The 23,227-nt window shown below is 41.0% G+C and overlaps 1 protein-coding gene across 1 annotated transcript; it reads left to right on the top strand.

Moving 5' to 3' along the window:
• Positions 1 to 9,175: 9,175 nt before the first annotated feature.
• Positions 9,176 to 21,878, top strand: rpl7l1 (ribosomal protein L7-like 1). Its single transcript, XM_047573626.1, has 6 exons — positions 9,176 to 9,307; positions 9,775 to 9,883; positions 9,991 to 10,154; positions 19,762 to 19,899; positions 19,978 to 20,087; positions 21,329 to 21,878. The coding sequence occupies exons 1-6, from the start codon at positions 9,252 to 9,254 to the stop codon at positions 21,535 to 21,537; spliced, it is 786 nt and encodes a 261-aa protein (XP_047429582.1). The 5' UTR covers positions 9,176 to 9,251; the 3' UTR covers positions 21,538 to 21,878.
• Positions 21,879 to 23,227: the final 1,349 nt, after the last annotated feature.

Below are 23,227 nucleotides of genomic sequence, written 5' to 3'. Positions count from 1 at the left end.
AAAACAGTCGCCTCTGGAAAGATGTGATGCTGGTGAGAAAAGACATTTCTCATCTGTTTTAGGACTACAAGGCCACTCCCCCAACCCGCCCACTTCCCTGACCACAGCATAAATTTGAACACCCGAGCCCCAGGTCTGAAGAAGACACCAACTTCAACTTTGAGCATCATGTCTCTCGCCTTTGACTCAACTCCCTCCGTCTCCTCTCGTAGAGGAAGAGGTGACTCTACCACCCACTCCTCCTTCATCTCCTTTCGTAGAGGAAGAGGAAGAGGAGACTCCACCATCCACTCCGCCTTCATCTCTGGGTCAGGCGTAGAAGAAGAGGAGAGCTCTGCGGTGTGCCTCCCCAAGCCTCTACTGAAGACCAGCTGGATGCTGGGGTGCTGTCTTCCACCCTCCAAGAAAATATTAAATCCATCTGCTGAACATTGTCCTTCAGGAGTTTCGTCGTGAGATCTGCTTCGGTTGTCAGGTAGACCACCCTAGCCAGACGAACCATGAGTGCCTCTTTGAGGTCCCCAGCTTCTTCTACAAGAGTCACTTTCACCGGCTGATGAGGAGACTCTGGACACCGAAGTTTATACCGGCCCTGCAGCAGCTGCTGACTAGCCTTCGTATCTCCGTTGATAAATCCAGAATTCAAGGTGCGGCTGAAGCCATGCTACATGACCTGAGGTCTGTGAGAATATCTTTGAGACAATCGGTGAGCTGTACGATTCGCTGGTTGGAGAGGACATCATGAAAATAGCTCTACTTCGTATGGTCGCCGATACCTGGAGAGGAGCCTGAAAACCGCCAGAATAAATTTCTTATTTAGAAACACATTTATCTTTAGATTACTTTTTTGAGTTTGTATGTGCATTTATCTACATCTTTGTCGTTGTTGTTTTTTGTTCTTTACCATGGGGAATTGTTTGAGAATAGTGTTCAGGGCTGTGAGGCTGAGGTACATCGTGTGGGAGCTATCTGCTATACTAGAGCAAGCTGTTGCGAAAAAAGTGAACGATGATAAAAAATTTAAAATCAGCGGTAGCCCGAAACCTGACGAAGTTAAAAAATTAGAAATGTTTTTGGATTTAGTACGTGCTCGGGCTACAAATGTTGAATGGGAAGTGTTTGTGCAAAAGGCTGTAACATCATTCTTTGAAAGCTCTGTGATGGATACATTCTGTGGTATAATCAATGATGATGAAACTGTTGAAATGAATGTGTTTCACCTGTTGGCACTTTACGCTCTGATCGTTGATGCATTGTCCCATTACGTTCAAGATCGGCAGAGCGATGATATCTTACAAATGCTGCAAACATTGCATGTTATTATACATCGGAAATTCACAGCCGCTGTTCTCATCCAAACGTGGAAAATGTTGAAATAATAATAATAATAATAATGATTTCTTTTCTGCCTTTTGTTAATAAACTATAAAGTCGAAAACAGTAAAGAGGTCTCGTCATTCTTTAACGTACGAGGGTGAAAGATGGAGAAAAAGGAAGAACGCCTGATGAAAAAGCTATATTATACACCTTCACATCCGGGAAGTTTTGGAGGGGTAGAACGGCTTCAGAGAGCTGTACAGGACAAAGGCGGGGCTAAAGTAAAAATTGATCGAGTAAAAGATTTTTTATCGAAGCAGGATGCCTACACTTTACACAAACCGGCCAGGATACATTTTGCTAGAAACAGAGTATTTGTATCACGACCCCTGAACCAGTTTCAAGCGAATCTATGTGATATGCAAGCTTTAGCAGAGTTCAATGATGGGTATAAGTATTTATTAACGGTCATCGATATTTTTTCAAAGAAGGCATACGCTAGAGCACGGAAGACAAAAACGGGAAGTGAAGTGAGCAGGGCTTTTGCCTCGCTGTAAAAGGAAAGCAAAGTGCCTGAAAAGTTACAGACGGACGCGGGTAAAGAATTCTATAACAAGACTTTTAATGCTCTGATGAAGAAGCACGGTATTACTCACTTCTCCACCGCTAGCGACCTCAAAGCTTGCGTCGTCGAGCGGTTCAACCGTACGCTAAAGACTAGAATGTGGCGATACTTTACGGCCAGAAACACGCGCCCACTTCCTGACCTTTCACCTCTGTGTTCTCTGCCTGATGTACCTCTTCTTGCGGTAGACTCAGAGTTATGGGTTGAAGTTCATTCTCCCCTTGTCTGCTGAGGCTGAGATAGTGTTGGAGCAAAGCATTGTACTTTTTAATTTTTTCATAAGGATTTAAACCTCTCTCCTCTAATATCTCACGCATCTTTACATCCAAATCTTGCTGGGCTGTTTGCCTGATGGTGCTACCTGTAGCAGCTGTGGGTTGACTCAGGCGGTTTAACTGATGCGGGGACACCAAAAACATTTTCTGCGTCGTCTTCAGAGCCATGGGAGTAGGAGGGAGGATTATCGTCTAGCGAGTCCTCCTATTAATTCCCCGATAATAGGAATGGTCGCTGTAAGCAGAGGGAAAAGGAAGCCTCCTGTTTGTAACACCCTGCGTTTACTCTTCACGCTGGCTTTCTTATCGGCAAATTTGCAAATTTTGTCTGAGCAGAGACAATCTTCAGACCAATCCGCACAAAAGTTTCCGCCAATCCTTCGCCGAATTTCTCGTCAAGGCTTATGGCCGATGGTCGATGTGCTTGGACCCCCACTTTGCTGCATGCAGCTATATTTAATTATTTAGATTTGTTTAAGGTTTCTATAGTTATGACACGATCATCAGCTCTGCTCCAATATGAAGGTGATGGTCTACTTGTGGAAACTCCTTGGATGCCGCTCCGAACAACTGGATCGGGTGACCAAACGCTATCCTGGTGAACTTGATTTTCCACAGCGGTATCGTCGGGGAAACCAGCGGTACCGAAGCGTTAAGAGCAGATTGATGGTCGCAGATCCGGATCTCAACGTCGGTTACAGCGGAGCTTTCCTCAGCGTTAGGTAAACAAAACTGACAACTGTGAAATTGCTGTGTCTGGTGATGCGGTGTGTTAAAAACTGGTTGTCAATGATGGAACTGAAAAATACTTTCGGTCGAAAAGAACTTCAAAAATATTATTAAAGCGTGGGATGGAAACATAACGCTATTCCGACATTAGGCCCTAATTGTCTGAATGGCAACACATAACCCTTTAATCAAACGTCCCATCATTCCGAAAATGTTTGCCTCCTTAGGTCGGACGTCAGAACTCGGGGTGCAGGGGATGTGGGCTGTCCCTCTCTGAAGAAGAGGATGAGGTCGGCTTCAGAGTTTCTGATCATATCGTTGTCAGGTTTTTTTTCGACCCAGCCTGTATTAGGGCCGACCTTATATGTTCGTGAAAACAATTGAATACCGACTATCATTTGAGGGAATACGGTATGCTATTATAAAATAACTTCTAATTAAATCTAACCCTAATCCCGAAAATCCACCGGGTCCGTCCACGTCGCACTGCGCAAGCGTCGCGTATTTGGTCCGTCCTCCACTCCGCGTCAACACTCAGCGGCCGCGACACGGGCGTGGAACAGCAGCGTAGCCATTCATGCGATATCACGCGATAATCCTGGATGTACACGAGACCGCAGGATTACATTCCAGGCTGGGTAGTTTCTTGTATTGTCCTTATAAAAAGAATGTGTTGTATCATAAATGATTTTATGCTGCTCCACTTCAATTCGGCCATGAATTGAAACAAAACTAAATTTCGTTGCATACGGCTCAGGACCATGTAATAAAATTACAAATGAAATAAGATAGAAGTACAATATAAAGTGCAGCAGCAATCTAGGATTGTATCATAGTGCAAGAAGAAACTGTTTAAAAAAAAAAATCAAAAAATGAATGTTCAACAGTGCAAAATATCGGTGCAAAATGGCAGTAAAAGTAAGTATGTTCAGTTATATGTGTGAAGCGGTGTCCAGGTAAGAGTACATGTCCAGTTTAGAGTTCAACAGTTCAATAGTCTGATGGCAAGGGGGAAAAAGCTGTTGCAGAACCTGGTGGACCTGCACCAGATGCTGCGGAACCTCACTCCAGAGGGCAGCAGAGAGAACAGTCCATGATGGGGGTATGACGGATCACTGACGATGTTACGGGCTCGGGACATGCAGCGCTGTGATGAGATGTCCTGAATTGACGGAAGAGGGGCCCCGATGATCCTCTCCGTTGTCCTCACCACTCTCCTCATGTTCTTCCAGTCGGAGGCGCTGCAGCCTCCACGCCACACAGAGAGGCAGCTGGTCAGAATGCTCTCTATGGTGCTTCTGTAGAACGTCTGGAGGATGGGCGGGAGCAGGTGGGTTCTCCTCATTATTCGCAGGAAGTACAAGCGCTTCTATGCCCTCTTGACCAGTGACATGGTGTTCACAGACCAGGTGAGGTCATCTGTGATGTGCACCTCCAGGAATTTGGTGCTGCTGACCACCTCCACAGCTGAGTTGTGGATGACCTGCACATTCCCTGAATACCCGCCCAGGTATGTTGTCGGCACATACTCCTGGTGTTGCTGGTGTCGTGGAAAAAGTCCTGGATTTTCCGACTGTGACTCCACTTTGCTAACCTGATGGCACGGTTGTTGCCATCAGGTGTCAGATGACACATGTATTGTGTCAATCTATCAGGAAGCAAGGAAAAAAAGCAAAGAACAAAATAACACATTGTGTGCTAAAATCTACACAACATGTGTAATGCCAAAAATCCACCGGGTCCGTTCGCGTCGTGTTGCGTGAGTGTCGTGTATTTGATCCATCCTCCACTCGGCATCAACACCTACCGGGCGTGTCACGGGTGCAGAATGGCAGCGTAGCGCTGTCTTGCAAGCCAGCCATATTCACACAAGATCATGCGATAATCCCGCGGGATTACATTCCAGGCTTTGTCCTTTCTGGCATTGTCCTTATAAAAAGAAAGTGTTGTATCATAAATGATTTTATGCTGCTCCACCTCAATTCGGCCATGACGTAATGTTGATGTGAAGTTGTGAGGCTACGTGAACCGCGTATTGTGTTTTATTTTGAAAGGGGGCGGAAGCATTTTACGTTGATTCTGTGTCGGATTTCCTGTCCTGGTGCAATCTGCTCTGTTGAGCTTGGCGCGGTTTAGCAACGGCTCCATCAAAAATAGAACTTCTACGGAATAATAGCGTAATGTTGATCTAGCGACAGGAAATACGTCCAGGAGTCTACTCATGGTGTTTTATTTTAAAAAAACGACCGGATTCGCTCTGCAATTTCTGTCTGACTTCCTGCCTGAATGATCCACTCTTTATCCAGTTTGACGCGTGTGGCTCGCATCGGGCATAATGCCCGCGTGGCCGAGCGTCGAGACGCTTTTGGGACGCTTCTGAAACGGACCACTACGGAGCCGATGGAGGTTGATGCATTGACTTTAATGGGCGCGTATTACTCGTGATGACGTAATGCTTACAATATGTGACCAGGACGGAACAGGTGGATTTTCAGAGTAAAATTATTTTATTTAAATGTTATTTTATACTGCTAACTCCTAGCTCCATGCTTGAACCAGGAGTCTTTCAAGGTCCTTCATCTTTAAGGCTGTCTCATGTCTCTTATTTCTGCCAGTGAGAAGTGAGGAGTTCGGAGGGATCTGTAAGGAGCAAAGAGTGAGGAAACATGAGCCCGGAAAACTTTACTGGCTGACACGCCCCAGAGTTGGATATCAGTTATTGATTGGATGCTGCAGTTGAACTGACTGATCCGATAAACATTCTCATTCCACTGTGCGTATTGCTGCATGGGACTTTGACCCTGTTTTAATAAAAGACATTGATTCTTAGAAATGGTTTAACATTGTTAACTATTGTCCTTTTGTATTCTTTTGCTTGGAGCTCTCTTCAGCCAAATACAGTTTACAAGTGTATATTCAAAAAGCAAATATGACTTATGTGTTTCCTCCAACATTTGGAAAGTTGGAAGGATAGAAGACGGATTTTCACAGCATACCTACATTGCAAATGGCAACTTGCTTGCTCTAGAAAGAGATTCCAGTTTCAAACGTCATTGGTGTAGACCAGGGGTGTCCAAAGTTTTTTTTAGTGAGGGCCAAACACAGAAAAATAAACTAGAGGTGACATATTCACACTAGAGGTGACATATTGACACATGAATACTGTGTGTTTTTCTAACTCACCTATAATGTGACGAACATTGCACTCAGAAGGAGCAGTGATGCTGTCCTTTGAACTGAAGAATGGCTGACATGTCAGGAGAAGGTTAGGTGGTTGAGACACAAAGGACTTCAGAAATCGATATCAGTCTTTCTGGTTCTCAGTCTGCTGTTGTTCTGATTTAACAGATAAAATGTTTGTTCATATGTGTATGTTGGGCCGAACAGGCTCATCATTCTTTTTGCATGGCGCCTTATCAGAGGAAACTTGGCATTATCCAAACTCTGATAGAAGTAAAGGAGGGAGAGAAGCTGATGTTGACTCTTCAGAGGATCATCACATTGCATTTCAATCAGTTCTAACTGCAGACTCTCTTCCACTGCATCCACCAGAAAGGGTGTCGAGAACAGCTTGATTTGTTTTTCAATGATCAATGATTTTCAAAATCTTGGAAATGCTGGTTGAATTCTGAAAGGTTGGCCTTTGGAAAGGCAGACTTGATTTCAGACAGCACTGGGAAGTGTGCAGCATTAAAGCTTCGTAGTTGTGTCTCAAACAGGCGGAGCTTTACACAGAAGGCGTGTTTCATGTGCGGATACAGGTGTGGCACCAGCTGTTCTTTGCCTTGTAGGTTCTTGTTCAGTGTATTCAGCTGATGAGTTAGATCAACTGAAAATGCCAGGTCAGAGGGTGACCAGTTCATGAAGAGGTCAGCCTTTCTCTTTCAGAAACTGGCCTATTTCTGATCCCAGCAAATGAAACCACTGCAGCACAGAGCCACGGCTGAGCCATTGCATATCAGAGTGGTAGAGTACAACCTCATATTCAGCATCCACATCAGATAGGAAAGCTTGAAATTCTCTGTAGTACAGTCCTCTAGCTCGAATTATGTTGACAGTTTTTACAGCTGGACAGTCTTGGCACTCAGTGCTTCTTGGTGGATTATACAGTGCATTCTAACAGCCTCACCTCCACAGCTTCAAAAATATCTTTACCCATCGTTGTGCCTTTTAGGCAGCTCCTCCATACAGCAAAAATTATCATCTACTCCCTGCCAAAAAATTAACAGCCGCGCAGTGTCTGTGGCATCTGTGCTCTCATCGCATGCTATCGTGTAAAAATCAAAAGCACAAGCTTTGTCTCTCAGCTGAAGTTTCGAGTTAGCTGACAAGTCCTTGATTCTCCCCACCATTGTATTTCTGGATCTCACATTGTTTAAATCCCGCACTTTTTCCAGGCACATAATTTCTGTGACTTTGATGAGGCACTGCTTTATGAAATCACCGTCTGAGAACAGTTTGCCATGCTGAGCAATAAATTTAGTGACTTCATAGCTTGCTGTTGTGGCATTTTCCTGTATTTTGTTAGCACGAAAAAAAAAACTGCTGTTGAGCTTGCAGGCTAGCTGCCATTTGCTTGACTTTCTGTGTTCGTTCAGCACGATGTGTAGCTCTGATGTTTGGTCTCATAGTGCCGACAGACATTACACTCTTTCATCACAGCAACAGCTTCATTGAAAATCAAACAGGCACACTTTCCATTGATTTCTTTGAAGAAATATTCATTTTCCCACCGTGTCTGAAATCTTCTACACTCACTTGCTATTTTGCGTTTCTACGGTGCTGCCATTTCTGGTGAATTATGGTAAAAGTTTTCCTTTGCTTACTTTTGTTTAGTGGAGAAGCACTGTATCTGTGGCTTGCTCTATCTAGTGTTGAAACTGAGAAGTGCAGCAGCAGTTGAGCTCAAGCTTCTTGTGCAGGCCATATTCAATTATATTTTCAGAATTTGCTGCAGGCCAATAATAAATGGCGGCTTGTGGGCCGCAGTTTGGACACCCTTGGTGTAGACACTTGTCTTCAAACATGGGGGGATTTTCACGAACATGTATTTTGCCGGAATGACGTCATCCGGAAGCGCCGGATACTAGGGGCGAGCATTTCTGATTGGGCGAACACATCTTTTTTTCCAATAAATCTTTATTGACAAAAATAGAATCAATACAAAGGTAGTTTTTATTAATGCACCTACAAACAGGCAAAAGAACAACAGCCAGGGGCGTAGGGTATTAAATAAAAACAGAGAATAAAGAGCGCAAATATGTTTTTATAGTTTTCTTATTATTCAAGTCACAGATACTTTGCATGTATTATTCCGTTTCCCTTTGGAATGTCATAAAACAGGGGTTAGAGTGACTAAATTTAGCATTGTGTATGTGATATTTCCCTAATATTATTATCAAGTTTATGACATACAGTTCTTTCAGTTTCTTACTTTTAACGGACACTAAAAAGAATATTGTTCCAATCCAAAGAAAATTTTAAGTCAATCTTCAATGCGATGTAACGCGTTACTTCTTTCCAGAAGGTGGCAGTGGAGTAACAGTTCCAAAATAGGTACATCACCGTCCGTTGCTGCCATACGTCAACGCGTCCGCCATGTTGGATGTGGCAAATTTGCACTGGGGACCAATGGCACCGAATAGTAGGAATGACCCATATGCATACGTATCTACATGGGTGGCATTGATTAACATTATATTATGTTTTAGTTTGTTCTACTGGAGAAGAGGACATCTCAAAAGCAGGCAGGGACACGGTCTCATTCTCCCACATTTCCTGATGTGCTTGGACAAACCGCACCGCACCATCAGATGGCGGAAGATGACCTGGAACAGTCTGGCTGAAGGAGCGTTGTTCCAGCCCCCTAAAACACTTACAAACCCCACATTTACATAAACAGTTACCCGGATAATATTAATACATATTATCAGTAAGTGACAGCCGACTTTAACAGCCGTTAGCTAGATTTGCGCAACCGTCCAAACAACAACCCATAAAATCACAAACTGGCATGTTTAAACAAAATCAACTGCGACTACCAACAGTTACACCCTTTAAACTCCCTTTTCATTCTTACGTGTGAAAGGTAATGCCGTGAGATCTGGTTTGTACTGTAAACCGGTTTGTACACTTCCACATGAAAATGAATGAGAAATCTTCTCCGATCGCTCCACTTTGTCACATCCAAGATGGCGGTGACATTGACGTATGATTCAGGGCTCAATGCGGCGTCTAGGTGCCGACAACGCCGTGGGCTATAGCTATAAATACACGGCATAGGCGGCATCTACGCGTTCAATTTTATGACGCAATCTTCAAGCGACGACTACTTCCTCCGATTCACCATGGCCGAAGCTGAGTATGGTTTTTACTTTTAAAAAAATCTTAGTACATCCGATCTTTGTATATGTGCGCTGGTATTGTTTGTAGTCTTTCAACAAAATGCAAGTTTTAGTCATTCGTTCAAGGCTTGTATTTTAAGTGCTGGTGAGCAAAACAGCACACTGCAGAGAGTTTAATTTCACGTGGATTTAGGCGTGTAAAAGCCATAATGCATTTGACTTTTAAAAGTTAATATCGAGTACTGCTTCTGTGAAAATTAAATGGCATTTTTTTTTTTTTTTTTAGCTGACAGCACAAGCGCTACATGTTTTTATGTTGTTTGAATAATGCTTTGGTAAGAAATCGATCATCAACAAGACGGATGTTGGAAACAGAGGAGACTGTTTCTAACGTTTCTCTTTGACAGTTGTAAATCTACCGGGAAATCGTTTTGTCGAAGGCTATCTTATTTGACTTCGCTTTTCTGTCTTCTCCTATCATCAGATCGAAAAAAGTGATCAAGTTAGTCCCCGAGTATCTCCTCAAAAAGAGGAAATCTTACCAGGCAATTAAAGCCACACAAGCCAAGCTTGTGCTGCTTGAGAAGAGGAAGGTAAGTTACTTATTTTTCTTTGGAATTATTTAGCAATGTTATTACTCAGTGTACCCACCTCGACTCTTTTGAAACACTACTTTTACACTATGTATCTTTAATTGCAGATATCAAGGGGCAAACCACTGAAATTTAAGCGTTTAGAGGATTTCTTGAAGGACAGTCACAGGAAGCATCGTGATGATACTCGCATTCGCAGGTCTCAACGCAGACCACCTGCTCCTCTGCCGCCTGCTAAGAACAAGCTAGCCTTTGCTGTGCGCATCAGAGAGTGAGTAGCTGACCTGGTATGATTTTCACAATCATTTTACGTGTTCATCGGGTATTTGGTCAGAGTCCAATATAGAATCCTAACCCTATTTTCAAACACACTGGGAGGCTGTAGGAAAACGAAAAAATAGAATGCAGTGATTTGAAAATCATTTGGACCATGTATGTAAATGGATAAAGAACAAAGACATGATATCAGATGAAAAGGTTGGAGTATTAAGTAAAAAAATTAGGATGTCCAAATAAAGTTTATAAGTACAGATGAAAACAGGCCCTGTATTAGTCTTATAGCAAAAGTAATTCGTTCAATCTTAAAATGTAATAAATTATGTCAAACCACTGTAGGTTTTCTTTGTTGTAGCTTTTCTAGAAGCGGCACTTAGAATCTGAACTACGTATTTGACATTAGAGGAGACATTAGAGGGGGCTGCTGTGACTCGGTAGGGTTAGCGGTTCGATCCCCGGTTCGTGTGTGCCACATGCCGAAGTGCAAGACACTGAACCCCGGTTCTGTGAATGTGTGTGTGCTGGTGTGAGTGAATGGGTGGATGTGTCTGTAACTGTAAAATCGAGTACCTTTTGAGTAGGTAGAAAAGACCATTTACCATTTACATTTATTCATGGTAAAAAATATAATGATACAAACTCAAAAGTAATGTCTGTCTAAAATACTTTTTGCAAAATGCCTCCTGCCCGAAAGGTAACAATATTGAACAAGACCAAAATATGTAAAAATGATTTGCCTCGAGGCATCCACACTCTCTCCAACATATAGATGAGTTGGTACAGTGTCTTTTTTTTTTTTTTTGTGAGCTGGAGTGATAAAAAATCTAAGCTCTTGTTTAATGTCTTTACTTATTTGTTCAACATGGTGACAAACAAACCTGTAAGAGTCGAAAGAAGTTATCATATAGACCAAGTTGTCTCTTTAGGTTTTGAAATCTGTTCACTTTGTTCAATATCTTGTTAGTCCATTTAGTCCAGTTTTTCAGGACTTGAATCATACATCCAAAGTTTTATGCATGAAATCTGGATCAAATGCACACTCAGTACTTTTATCGCCTCTTTCAAATTCTTTTTAGTTATTATCCTGTTCCACAACTTAAGTGATAAACCAATCCAAGGGTTTCCCAGATCAGTTAACAAAAGCCAGATACTTATGAGCTTTCAAGCAGAACACAATGAACGTAATAAAAGAAACACTTAGCGGAGGACTGTGCCAACGGTGTAATGGATTCAAGGCAAACTTCCCTACCGGCGCCCTGGTCTGTAGCCGTATATCGCGTCCATCTTATACCATTTGAGGACCTTTCAACCAGCACCACTCATATTGTTGTACCCCTTGGCTGCCTGATAATCGGCCTTTAATTTTTTTTAAGCTTCTCCTTCATTTGTCACCGTCCTGATACTTAAGCTGTTCTAAGATACAATTTTTTTCCAAGTTAGAAATTGGACGTCTAGTTAAAAGACTATTTTGGCTAGTCTTAATGTAATTCCTAAGCTGGAGGAATTTAAAGAAATGTTTTTCTTTAAAAAAATGTCATAATTGACATTTTTTATCCATGTCATTTATGCCTAATTTGTTCGAATTATAACATGTCATCAGAGTTGGGCATATACAGATCTCTAGTCCCTTTAATGCCCACTTTCTAAATACAGCATCAGCATCTAAGTGTAACAGGGATATTTGAATTCTAACTTTGTTGCTTCGCCATATGAAACCAGTTAATAACTTTTTAATTCCCTTAAAAAAACATCAGGTGGAGACAGCGGAATATTCTGAAATAGGTACAGTATTTTAGGGAGGATGTTCATTTTTACAATGTTGATTTTACCAATCAAGGATAAGGGCAGGGATGTCCATCAATTGATTGATTCTGTTATTTCCTCAGTCAATGATTCATAATTAGATTTAACAATTTCAGCTAATTTGGATCTAATTTTTATTCCCAAATATGTAAACTGATCTACCACTTTAAACTGGGAAGCTTCTCTGAGGGGATTTTCTTTCTCTTTCTCGTCAAGTAATAAAATTGAGGACTTAAGAGTAGTTAATTGTGTATCCTGAGATGCCACCGAATGTTTTTAACTCCAGCAACACAGGAATTCTTCTAAGTTCTGAGATGAATAAATTAACATCATCTGCATATAACGCTAATTTTATGCTCCGTTTGACCAATTGTTATTCCAGCTATTTCACTTTGCGTTCGTACAGCTATTGCTAATGGTTCGATCGCTGTGAAGTGAATAACAGCGGAGACGGGGGACACCCTTGACGGTATCCTCTTTTAATTGTGATTGGTTCTGATATATTTTTGTTAACATTTCTGCTGTGGGGTTTACATACAACAACCGAACCCATTTTAGAAATGTATTGCCACATCCAAATCTTTCCAATATATTGAAGAGATAAGGCCACTCCACCTTATCAAAAGCATTCTCAGCATCTAAAGATAGTAGGACCTTATCGGAAGGGTCTTTCAATCCTTGAATAACATTAAGGACTCTTCTGACATTATAGAATCCTTGGCATCCTTAAATGAATCCATTTTGATCCCTATCAGTTATACTAAGTAATATGACTTGAAGCCGTCTTGCTAAAACTTTGCACACATTTTTGAGGTCAGAATTTAATAGGCTTATTGGTCTCATATTTTCATATCTGTTATTGGGCTTTCCTGGTTTTGGCAACAGTGTTATTACCACACCGGTCATTGATTTTTGGTAAACTACCACTCTGGAATGCTTCCAAAAACATTTCTAGTAATGGCTTCAGTAATTTGGACTTTTTATACAGATCAATTGGTAATCCATCTGGGCCCGCTGTTTTTCCTGCTTTCATACCATCAATAGTTATGCCTATTTCCTCTTCTTTTAGGTCTTCCTACAGCTCTTTTACCAATTCAGCAGAGATGGTTGGAAATTTCAATTTATCCAAGAATGAAGTTTGGGACTGCGGGTTATATTCTGCTTGAGATTAATATAAATTTTCATAATATTTTCTCTTTAGTTTTGGATGAGGTATAACTAATTGTGTCCTCTTAAAAAAGGCTTTGAAAGCATCCCACTTAATACCTGCTGTTGTTTCATTTGTGTTATCTTTAAAATAATTATCTATCTCAATCCCTACATACTTAATAACATTTTCATCTAGTAACCATTTCTCATTTAGGCTCCATTTAGGTGGATCTTTTACCAGTCTCCTATCCACATAGATCAGACAGCATGGACCATGATCCGATATTAATATGCTACAATAATGACAGTCTTGTATTCTAGAAACCAGTGTTGCAGATACCCAAAAATAATAATTCATATACCATAATGGTCCCTTAGTAAGAATGACATGACTAAGAAGCTCAACACGTTTAACCGTTGGAACATACACAGAACCACAAGAAAAAATGAACATTGAGCATTGCTCTGCAGCTGCTGTGTCGAGATTAGCATCTTTTGCCAGCGCTGCGCTCCATGCTTTGCGTTTTTTTTTTTTTTTTTTTTTTTCCCCCTCTCCCTGACCGTTTCCCAGTGTTTGTCATCACCTCGCCGTGTTCAATGTTCGTCTGTACGCTTCAGGTTCAAATCTGTAATTTACCTCAGGATTTGTTCAAGTTCTTAGCGGAGCGGGGTTGAACGTGACTCTCTTGCTCGCAGCAATAACCAGAAGTCCGAAAGTGAGCAGCTTACTACGTCAATCACATCTGGCTTTGTACCTGGCGCTGCATCATGACGACTTTTTTCTGACCAATCAGTTGCAAGCAATGTGCTACGTCACATTTTCGGCCCCAATTCACCTACTTTGGACCGGCCAAAGAGGAGGTACTAAAAGTATCCCTTTGGCCCTGTTCTGCCCACCTTGTAACCGTGTAAAGAAATCCATCTTTTTTTCATCAAACCCTTATTTCCTTTGCCACTTGAATTGGGAACTGTGCTGTTATGGCCCCATCCAGCTCCTTCCATCTAGCATATATCAACTTTATTTATATAGCACATTTAAAAACCACAGGGGAAGCCAAAGTGCTTTACATTGGGACATAAAATAGGTTTAAGATTAAGATAAAAGGCATAAAAAACACAAACACAAAATCACTTCAAAAACAGACAAACAAAACAAGCAAAGAAAACAGAATAAAGGAACAAACAAGCCCACTGCAAGTGCTTTTTAGCCAATGACAGACAAACATTAAGGTAAGTTAAAGGCGAGGGAGTAAAAGTGCGTTTTTTAGAAGAGATTTAAAAACAGGAAGCGAGGAGGCCTGTCTGACATTTAATGGGAGGACATTCCAAAGCTTGGGTGCAGCAACGGCAAATGCTCTGTTACCTCTGAGCTTCAGCCTTGTTTTAGGGATTGTCAGCAACATCTGGTCGGCTGATCTTAGGGATCGGGATGGGCAGTAAGGCTGAAGCAAATCAGATAAATATGGTGGAGCAAGGTTGTTCAAGCATTTAAAAACAAATAACAAAAGTTTAAAATTGATTCTGTGGTACACAGAAGGGACGCCAGGATAGGAGTGATGTGCTCACGTCTGCAGGTCTGGGTTAGCAGGCGTGCAGCAGAGTTCTGCACAAGCTGCAGACGGGCAAGGGAAACCTGACTGATCCCTATGTACAAGGAATTGCAGTAATCAAGACGAGTCGTAATAAAAGCATGGATTAATTTCTCCAAGTCAGGGCTTGATAAAATGTTTTGACGCAGTTGATATTTTTTTTTTTTTTTTTTTTGTACTACACCACTAATCTGTTTTTCAAAGTCAAACTTGACCCCCAGATTAGTGACACAGTCCTTGAGATACAATGACAGAGAGCCAAGGGCAACATTGGGGGGGAGAATAACAACTTGGTCGGAACATCATTACTTCAGTTTTGTTCTCATTAAGACTAAGAAAATTTAGTGAGAGCCAAGCTTGACTGTTGGACTGAGTGGGCATTGTTTTGTGCCAATGGAAGATAGGTCTGGCAGTCATCAGCATAAAAATGAAATGAGATACTGTGTTTCCTAAAAACAGAACCGAGGGGGAGTAAGTAAAGGGCAAATAAAAGAGGGCCGAGGATTGAGCCCTGAGGGACCCCATGTGGAAGAGGGGCTGTTGAAGACACAAAGTTGTCAAGTTTTACACAGAAGCTTCTGTCAGTTAAGTATGACCGGAACTAGTCAAGGGCAACACCCTTGATGCCCACACAGTGCTTGAGACGGGAGATCAAAATGCTGTGATCAACCGTGTCAAATGCAGCAGACAAATCTAAAAGCACTAGGACAACAAGCTTTCCAGAGTCTGTTGACAGAAGTATATCATTTGAAACTTTCAAAGGTGCTGACTATGTGCTATGGAGGGCTTTGAACCCTGACTGGAAAAGCTCAGTGATGCCATTATCTTCTAAGAATGGTAACAGCTGATTGTAGACAACCCTCTCTAAAATTTTGGAAATGTATGAAAGATTAAAGATAGGCCTGAAGTTGGAACAGAAGGAGGGGTCAAGGCCTGTTATTTATTTTATTTTTTTTGGGTTTTTTTTATAAAGTAGGGGTCGTACTACTGCACGTTTAAAGTCCCCAGGTACTGTACCAGAAGAGAGGCTACTATTGACTACTATTACATTATATTCTGGATTGCTGCAACACACAAATGGTCACCACTGAGCTGTAGTGTAATAATCTTTTCAACATTAGAGCCGCATGAAGAGAGTGGTGCTAATGGAGGAGCTGAGAGAACGTGAAAGATGACCCCAAAAAGTAAGAAGAAAAATTTCATGTCAGCAGAAACTGAGGCCAGGAAAAAGTACACTCTTCTGTAGTGTGTCCACGGAATAGAACACATTGTAGCATGAACAGAATAAATGATTTACACTTATAAATAAGATAATATTATTTTAAAGCGCTATGGGACAAGCCACCCAACCTACAGCTCCCGCCTCCATACGCATTCCCACTGTGCTGCTGTGTAAAATAAAGCAAAATAATGCCTCTGGGCCAGCAGGCCTGAAGATTATCAAGAAGATTGGCATTTCTGTTATGATGCCAATTAACGGCTCAGCGTGGGTTGTGAAATCCCAGCCCGATCTGCTATTTCCCTCTGGAATGTACCTGTAGCAAGGAAACCGAAGGTGGACAGGACTTGCACCTGAGGAGGTACAGGGTGAGAGTGGTGTGTTGGGTGATGGAGATGCGGCTCCAGGGAGTTGCACAGCTCCCGCAAAACATGCAAAACATGGGCAGTCGGAAACGGCTCATAAGCCACTCTTCACTTTCGTCAAACATGTTTTGATGGTCCCTGAAGATGTGCTCTCTCCTGAATGCATGAGCAGCGATGGCTTCCAGCAAGGCTAGATCTGCCATCTCTCCACTTCATTGGAGCTAAATTGGACTACTTTATATATCTTCCATTCAAATTAATCAATGAAATCAACTACAGATGCGCCCAGTCATGGCACTACAAATCTTTCGTCATCACCTATCCATTATAGGCCATTAAACTATTTAATAAAGGCCAATGGTGTTACATTTCAATATGAACATTTGCGTATGGTCTACTTTATTGTATAATTAATCAACTATAATTGAATTGCTGTGATGCGGTGATTTTAATTGTGATAATAAATTATGAGGATGACATGACATTTACTTTTGGTCCATACAACAGTAAATTCAATTATTGTTAATGATAAAATCTTTTTTTTCCCAATAAATTAAGTTTTAATATAGTATGTATTTATTTAAAAGGGTGTGTGTTAACATTTCCAAGTACGCATGGTCTGAGGGAGTTCTAAATTTCTTTTCGATGGGAGGAAAAAATCTAGGTAAGAAGAAATTGAGGAAATCGGATTCGTGTGTACGCGCGGTTCGTAAACGAGGTACAGTGTCCTCTCTAATTTTGTTGTTCAGGAGGAGAACATTCAGTGAGAGCAGTTTTGACAAATCTCCTGGTATATTCACTACCAGATACCAGCAGATTCAGCTTTCCAACTCAAATTATCTTTTCTGCACATTTTCTGAGGGACTATAATTGAAATTGAGAAATTGTGTTTTTGAAACATTTAACTTATATCCAGAGAAAGATCTATACTGATCCAAAAGTCAAAACATTTGTACTAGAGATTTTTCTTGGACTGGATAACTGTAACAGCATGTCATCTGCAAACAAGGAAATCTTTTGCTCTCCTCTTTTCATATGTATTCCAAATAAAAGGGGGCTAATTGGACAACACTGCCTTGTTCCACATCCCATTGAAAAGGGGTTTGAAACTACACCATTAATTTTAAGTCTGGCCCTCGGGTTATCATGAAGAGCTTGTATTGTCTCAATTAAGGAGTTGTGAAAACCAAACTCATCTAGGACTCTAAACAAAAAAAAAAAAAACGATTTACACAAAGGCCTTTTCTGCATCTAGTCCTAATATTGCTTCTATATCCTGTTCTACTATATGACTTATTACATATAGAGTCCGTCTGATATTATCTTGGGTTTGTCTCAAGTGATTTGTGGTAACAGTCCTTCTATTTGTTTGGCCAGTATATATGTAAAGATCTTTTAGTCCTGATTTAACATGCTAACCGGTATCTTACCCCTCAGCACTGTTTCATATGCATCCCACAATTTTGGAGGCGTAATCTCACCATTGCCGTTCTGTTCCAAAAAGTCAGTGATATCCTTCTTAATTTGGTCCTTCATATGATTCAATATATGTATGTTTAATCTGTGTAAGGTGTTTCTCTGGTATTGTTCGAGGTTTAGTTTTAAATACAGAGGGCTATGGTCCACTATATCAAAAAGTTAAACTTTAAGAGATTATTGATTCAGGGTCCACAGTATTCTAATTCTAATTCTAATTTTTTGAATTCCTGTTTTCGTGGGTTTTGAGCTGGAAGCCCAAATTATGTAAAAATAAACAAATACTTGAAATCGTTTAAATTGTGGGCCCTGAATCTATATTCTATGAAAGTTTAAGTTAAGTACTTTACTTAAGTTTAAGTTTTTTGAATGAGATTATGGAAATTAAATCACTTTTCCATGATATTTGAATTTTTTTGGAAAGCGTCTGTATATTCAGCAAAGTTATCAATGAGCCATTTAAGTTCCGTGATCTGTCGGTGGCAGGGGTCTTGACGAGAAACACTGTCATGTCGAAGCCGGTCACCGCTGTATACACAGACACGACATGGTGTTTCTCGTCAAGACCCCCCGGAGATTGGCCATCTAATGACTGATCTATAGACAGGGTGTATCAACTGTCGATTATTCAGCCGGGGAAGGCTGAATCTTTTACTGTATGTATACTCCCGACGTTACAGTATGTTCTTAGTTATAGCCTGTGAACTGATCCTGTAATGTTCAGATGTTGTCCGCAGTCTGTTCTTACTTATAGCTGGTTCTCCCAGACTCTCCTTTTTAGAATAAAAAGTCACCCCTTATTTTCCGGGACTTTCAACGACCTGTGAGTCACAGATGTTTTATAGTTATGCTGGATCCTGCCGCCTAAAAACCTGTGGTTTTTCCACGTAACTATTCTCCTTTCCTGCTGTCTCTTGATTTAGAGCGACCCTCTAAATCCTTCAGCTTTGCATCCAGGTGTATCTGCAGTTTCAGCAGCTCCGTAACCACTTCTTCCGCCCCTTGTATCCGAGTTTCGGCCCTGTCCTCTATTCTAGTGTCAGTTTTGTTTATTTCTTCACGGATCTCTTTCAGCTGCTGATTGTTGTCCTTCCTAAACTCCCTTAGTTCTTTCAGTGAAAGTCCCAGACCTGCTTCTTCAGTTCATAGAAAGTAGTACAGTGTACACATTTGTAATACTAAATTATAAAATGAAAATTAAAACAAAAAAGGGAAAATATGCACAGAAAACAGTCTTGTCTATTTAAATTATTTAAATTCCAGTAGGATAATGGAGAGAACAAAAAGTGTCTATATTAGTATTTTTTTTTTTTTTTTTTTTAATTATTATTATAGTTAGTGTTAATTGTAGAGTTTCCTTGTGTACCACATAACTTACACTGCTGAAATGTTGCTCACTATGTGCACTGTTACTTACGTGTTGCCTGGGCCAGAGTGGAACAGTTTTTTTTTTTTGTTGTTTGTTTGTTGTTGTTTTTTTTTGTTTGTTTTTTTTGTTTTGTTTTTTTGTCCTGTCAAAAATACAGGCAGCTTTGCACTTTGAGGGATTGACTCTGATGGGTAGTTGTACTGCTGTCAGCATACATACAAAACAAGGAGCCAGTTTGTGCTACTTTTGTCGGCCTGTGTCAGTAAATGATCTGACAATTCATGCATCAGGCATTCAGCCAATATAGAGGTGGCCAGTTATTTTAGATGGAAGCCTTAAACAGCCACTCTGCAAAGAACTCATCAGGAATAGTGTGGGGAACAAAACCAACAGTCCAAGGCGTTCTTGTGGCCTCCAAACTCCCTGATTGGGTTAAGAATTCCAGGTGCACTGGAGCATCCTGACCCATGGAGGTATCACTCATACCTCGCAGTACCACATAGAGTCTCTTTGCCAGCATCCCAGTGCCAGGCTCCACAGGATACCTCGAAGTTCATTGATGGGCGAGAGCTATTTTAGAAGTGAGACCTGTTAAATGTTGTTACTGATTTCCCTAAACTTTGTCCCCATAGGATTAAAGGTGTCAGTCCTAAAGTTATGAAGGTGGTCCAGATGATGAGGCTGAGAAAGATCTTCAGCGGGGCCTTTGTTAAAATTAACAAGACATCTGTTGCCATGATGAAGATGGTGGAGCCATATGTGGCCTGGGGGTGAGTGATTCTGTTGTCTTGTAAAGGTTGGTCTTTTTTATTATGACAAATATCAACATTTACTAATTTTTGCCACAGATTCCCCAACTTGAAGTCCGTTCGTGAACTCATTCTGAAGAGAGGTCAGACCAGGAAAGGCAAGAGGCGAGTCCCTCTCACAGACAACACCTTCATTGAGCAACACATGGGTATGTCACCTTTGTATATCTCACCCGTAAATGCAGGAAGAGACTAGCAGTGATGTGGAGATCATGGAACTTTGGTTTGTAGCGATGATAGCTGATGTTACCAACTTCAACTAATCTCAACTTTGAGGCATCCACCAGGTCCATACACCAGCATTTACGTTTTAGATCAAGTCTATGAGATGGGCTGGGAAATATAGAAGAGGTTTACCAGGGCATTCAAAGGCTGGAACACCCACTAGTGACCTGTTGACTAAAGAGTGATGGGTGACGAACAAATAAGTTTTTCTTTTCAAAAAATAAAGTTATTGTAGTTTTCCTTGTGTACAACATGACTTGTACTGCTGAAATGTTGCTCATTATGTGCACTTTTAATCTGTGAACAGACCAGACAAAAGAAGAATTCAAAGCCTATTTGTGACGTTAGGAAATAAAAGATGTTAGAAATGACAGATTGAACATTAAACAACTTTGTTTACAGAAAAGTGCAGTGGCATTTTATTACTTAAGAACATTTGATGGTTGGTTAATTAGTTTGACAATGAATCACTGTTTTATAATGAAAACAGCTATGTGAAATAAAATGTGGCTTCGAGTATTTAGCAATCAATATCTGTCAGCGATGTAATAAAATTAGTACATATAATATGCTGAGTGTTTCTCAAAGTAACAAACAGTGAAATGTGCTCTGCCTCATCAATGCCAGTTCTGTCTCTACATGGTCACACGTTTACAATTCTCTGTATGGCATGTGGCTGAGTTACGCCCCAATGCGCACTCGCGCGCACAGACCGGTGAGCACAACCCCATCAGCTGACAGCGTGTCTGAAACTACCCAGTGTCAGCTCCTGAGAAATGGACATAAAATTGTAGGATGAACTGAGAAGAAATAATCCAATGTTTACTACAGTGTCGGGTCAGCTGGGATAGGCTCCAGCAACCCCTGCGACCCTAATGCAGGATTAAGCGGTATGGAAGATGAGAGGAGACAACAGTGTCGGTCTGTTTGTTGCTGGAAGGTGACAAATGTCATCTAGACTTTGGCTGTTAATCCAAAATGCGTTTTTAAAAACAAAAAAAAAAAAAAAAAAAAAGGCAACTGGACTTGTACAATTTCTTGAAGATGTTTCGCTACTCGGATTACCCTTTTGGACCTGTGGTCATGATCATTCATGTTCTCTGAAAGGGATTTCAAATTCTTGTGGAATCAACTTTAATCATCTCTCTCTCCTCTTGTTCCTCAGGGAAACATGGCATCATTTGTTTGGAGGATCTGATCCATGAGATCTACTCTGTTGGCAAGAGCTTCCGAGCCGCCAACAACTTTCTGTTGCCCTTCAAGCTGTCAGTGGCTCGTCATGCTGCCAGGGACAAAGCTGGTCTCCTGAAGGACCTGGGAAACCCTGGCTTCCGTGGAACAGATATTAACTCAATCATCAGACAACTAAACTGAGAGGAAACCCAAGTGAGATGGACACTCTGGACCAGTTTGAGGGATGCTGTATTTGTTAAAGAGCAACGGACTAAAAAATATTTTACTTTTTTGTTGCCTTGCCAGAGAATCATGTGGGATTCACTATGCCATGTTTAACATACATTTATCTGTAAATTTAAACACACTGGGAGATGGCACAAATCTAAAGTGCAGTGCCTTATCTCGTCAGTTATTGTCATGTTTGAGTTTTGCATTCATGTTGTGCCACTGTCAGTCTGGACCACAGACTGATGAAGCAGTGGTACTTTCTGCTGAAAATGTTATCACATTTCTTGTGAAATTAAAAACAATTAATTATACCGTAATGTTCCTCATATCACCCAAGGAACTGATCAGTACTTGCCACACATACAAGAAAAGGAACTGAGTAATTAAAGAAGGTTGTTCTCCATGCAAAAACAACCCGTCCACACATAATGAATCCATTTCATTTGAGTTGTTTTCAGTGTTTAAAGAAGTCCACAATGTGCAATGAAAAACAAAAAACAAAACGGCTCTGCTTTTGCACAGTGCAAGTCTGTTAACAGAATTTACAGAGTAGGCCAGAGGTGAATTTTTTTTTTTTCTTTTCCCCCCAGGGGATGAGTTATGGTTACCCAGTTCTGGTGTCTGATGTCTGTCCAGGACCAATTCTAAACCGCAGTTTAGATAGCAACAGTGTGTCCTTCTACAGTTAGTGGTGACATGTACTGTATCCATGGGCTGTATTTTCAGTTTTACTAACTAAAGCCATGATCATCATCGAAGACCATCAGTGGTCTATTTCATTAAGCAGGTTTTGTTGAAAACTCTGACTCTGTTAACCCTGAAATGAGGGGATCTCTAGGTTCTGTTTTTGGTAGGCATATAGGTTGTTGTTAAAGCCCAGGTCTAAGACTAATATTATGTGTAAGCTAAACATACTTGGCACAGAAGGACCACGGGCCCAAGAAGACTCCAGCTGTGATGTCCATTGAGAAGGAGGTGATTGCGAGAGTTAAGCACCTTGAGAGAGATTTGCCTCTCTCCAGGTGAGGCGGAATAGATTGGAGTCTGCAGGTCTGTTCAGTCCAAAAGGAGAGACAAAGGATAGAATGATGATGTCTCTAAGGCAGGGCTGCCTATCTTTATTGACCTTCATATCTTAAGTGTTAAAGATTGGGGGTGCTCAACGCCGCTAAAGCTCTGAATTGTCCCTGGAATGCAAAAATTATGTTTATAAATAGCATAAGGCCAACATAAAACACATAGATGGGGAATCCATACTTGATCTTTCCATCGCTTTGCTCATCCTTGGACTGAAAGACGTCGGTGACCCCTGTTCGCGTGTGTTTATACAGCCTCATCCACGCCCCTGTGACCTTACTCTGGTGTTACTATTAATCCAATGACACACATGAGTAAATGGTGTCATGTATTCTGACCTTACTAACATCTCCAATTACATCACCTCCATCCTTTTTACAACAAACGATATACATCTGAATTTAATCAAGCAAAGTGTGACACATTTATGGAACACATATGAAACTTTACACCTTTGATTTCAGAAAACTTTAAAAAGATGTGTGAAGCTATGCTTTTACACTCATGTGTAACTGATGTTGTGCACTCAACGAGATTGAGGAAATCACCTGGAAGCGATGGCCTTACAGTAGAATTTTATCTT

The sequence above is a fragment of the Mugil cephalus genome, chromosome 21 (genome assembly GCF_022458985.1).
Source record: "Mugil cephalus isolate CIBA_MC_2020 chromosome 21, CIBA_Mcephalus_1.1, whole genome shotgun sequence".
NCBI classification, from domain to species: domain Eukaryota; kingdom Metazoa; phylum Chordata; class Actinopteri; order Mugiliformes; family Mugilidae; genus Mugil; species Mugil cephalus.
Note: the sequence above shows the minus strand (reverse complement) of the source record. Positions and strands in the feature narration are given on the sequence as shown.

Bases quoted from the DNA above. Each gene is read 5' to 3' on its own strand.
- rpl7l1 (XM_047573626.1), top strand. From the start codon at position 9,252: ATGACGCAATCTTCAAGCGACGACTACTTCCTCCGATTCACCATGGCC. The intron at 10,155-19,761 runs GTGAGTAGCTGA...TTGTCCCCATAG, and splicing joins TTTGCTGTGCGCATCAGAGA to GATTAAAGGTGTCAGTCCTA. The intron at 19,900-19,977 runs GTGAGTGATTCT...TTTTTGCCACAG, and splicing joins GAGCCATATGTGGCCTGGGG to ATTCCCCAACTTGAAGTCCG.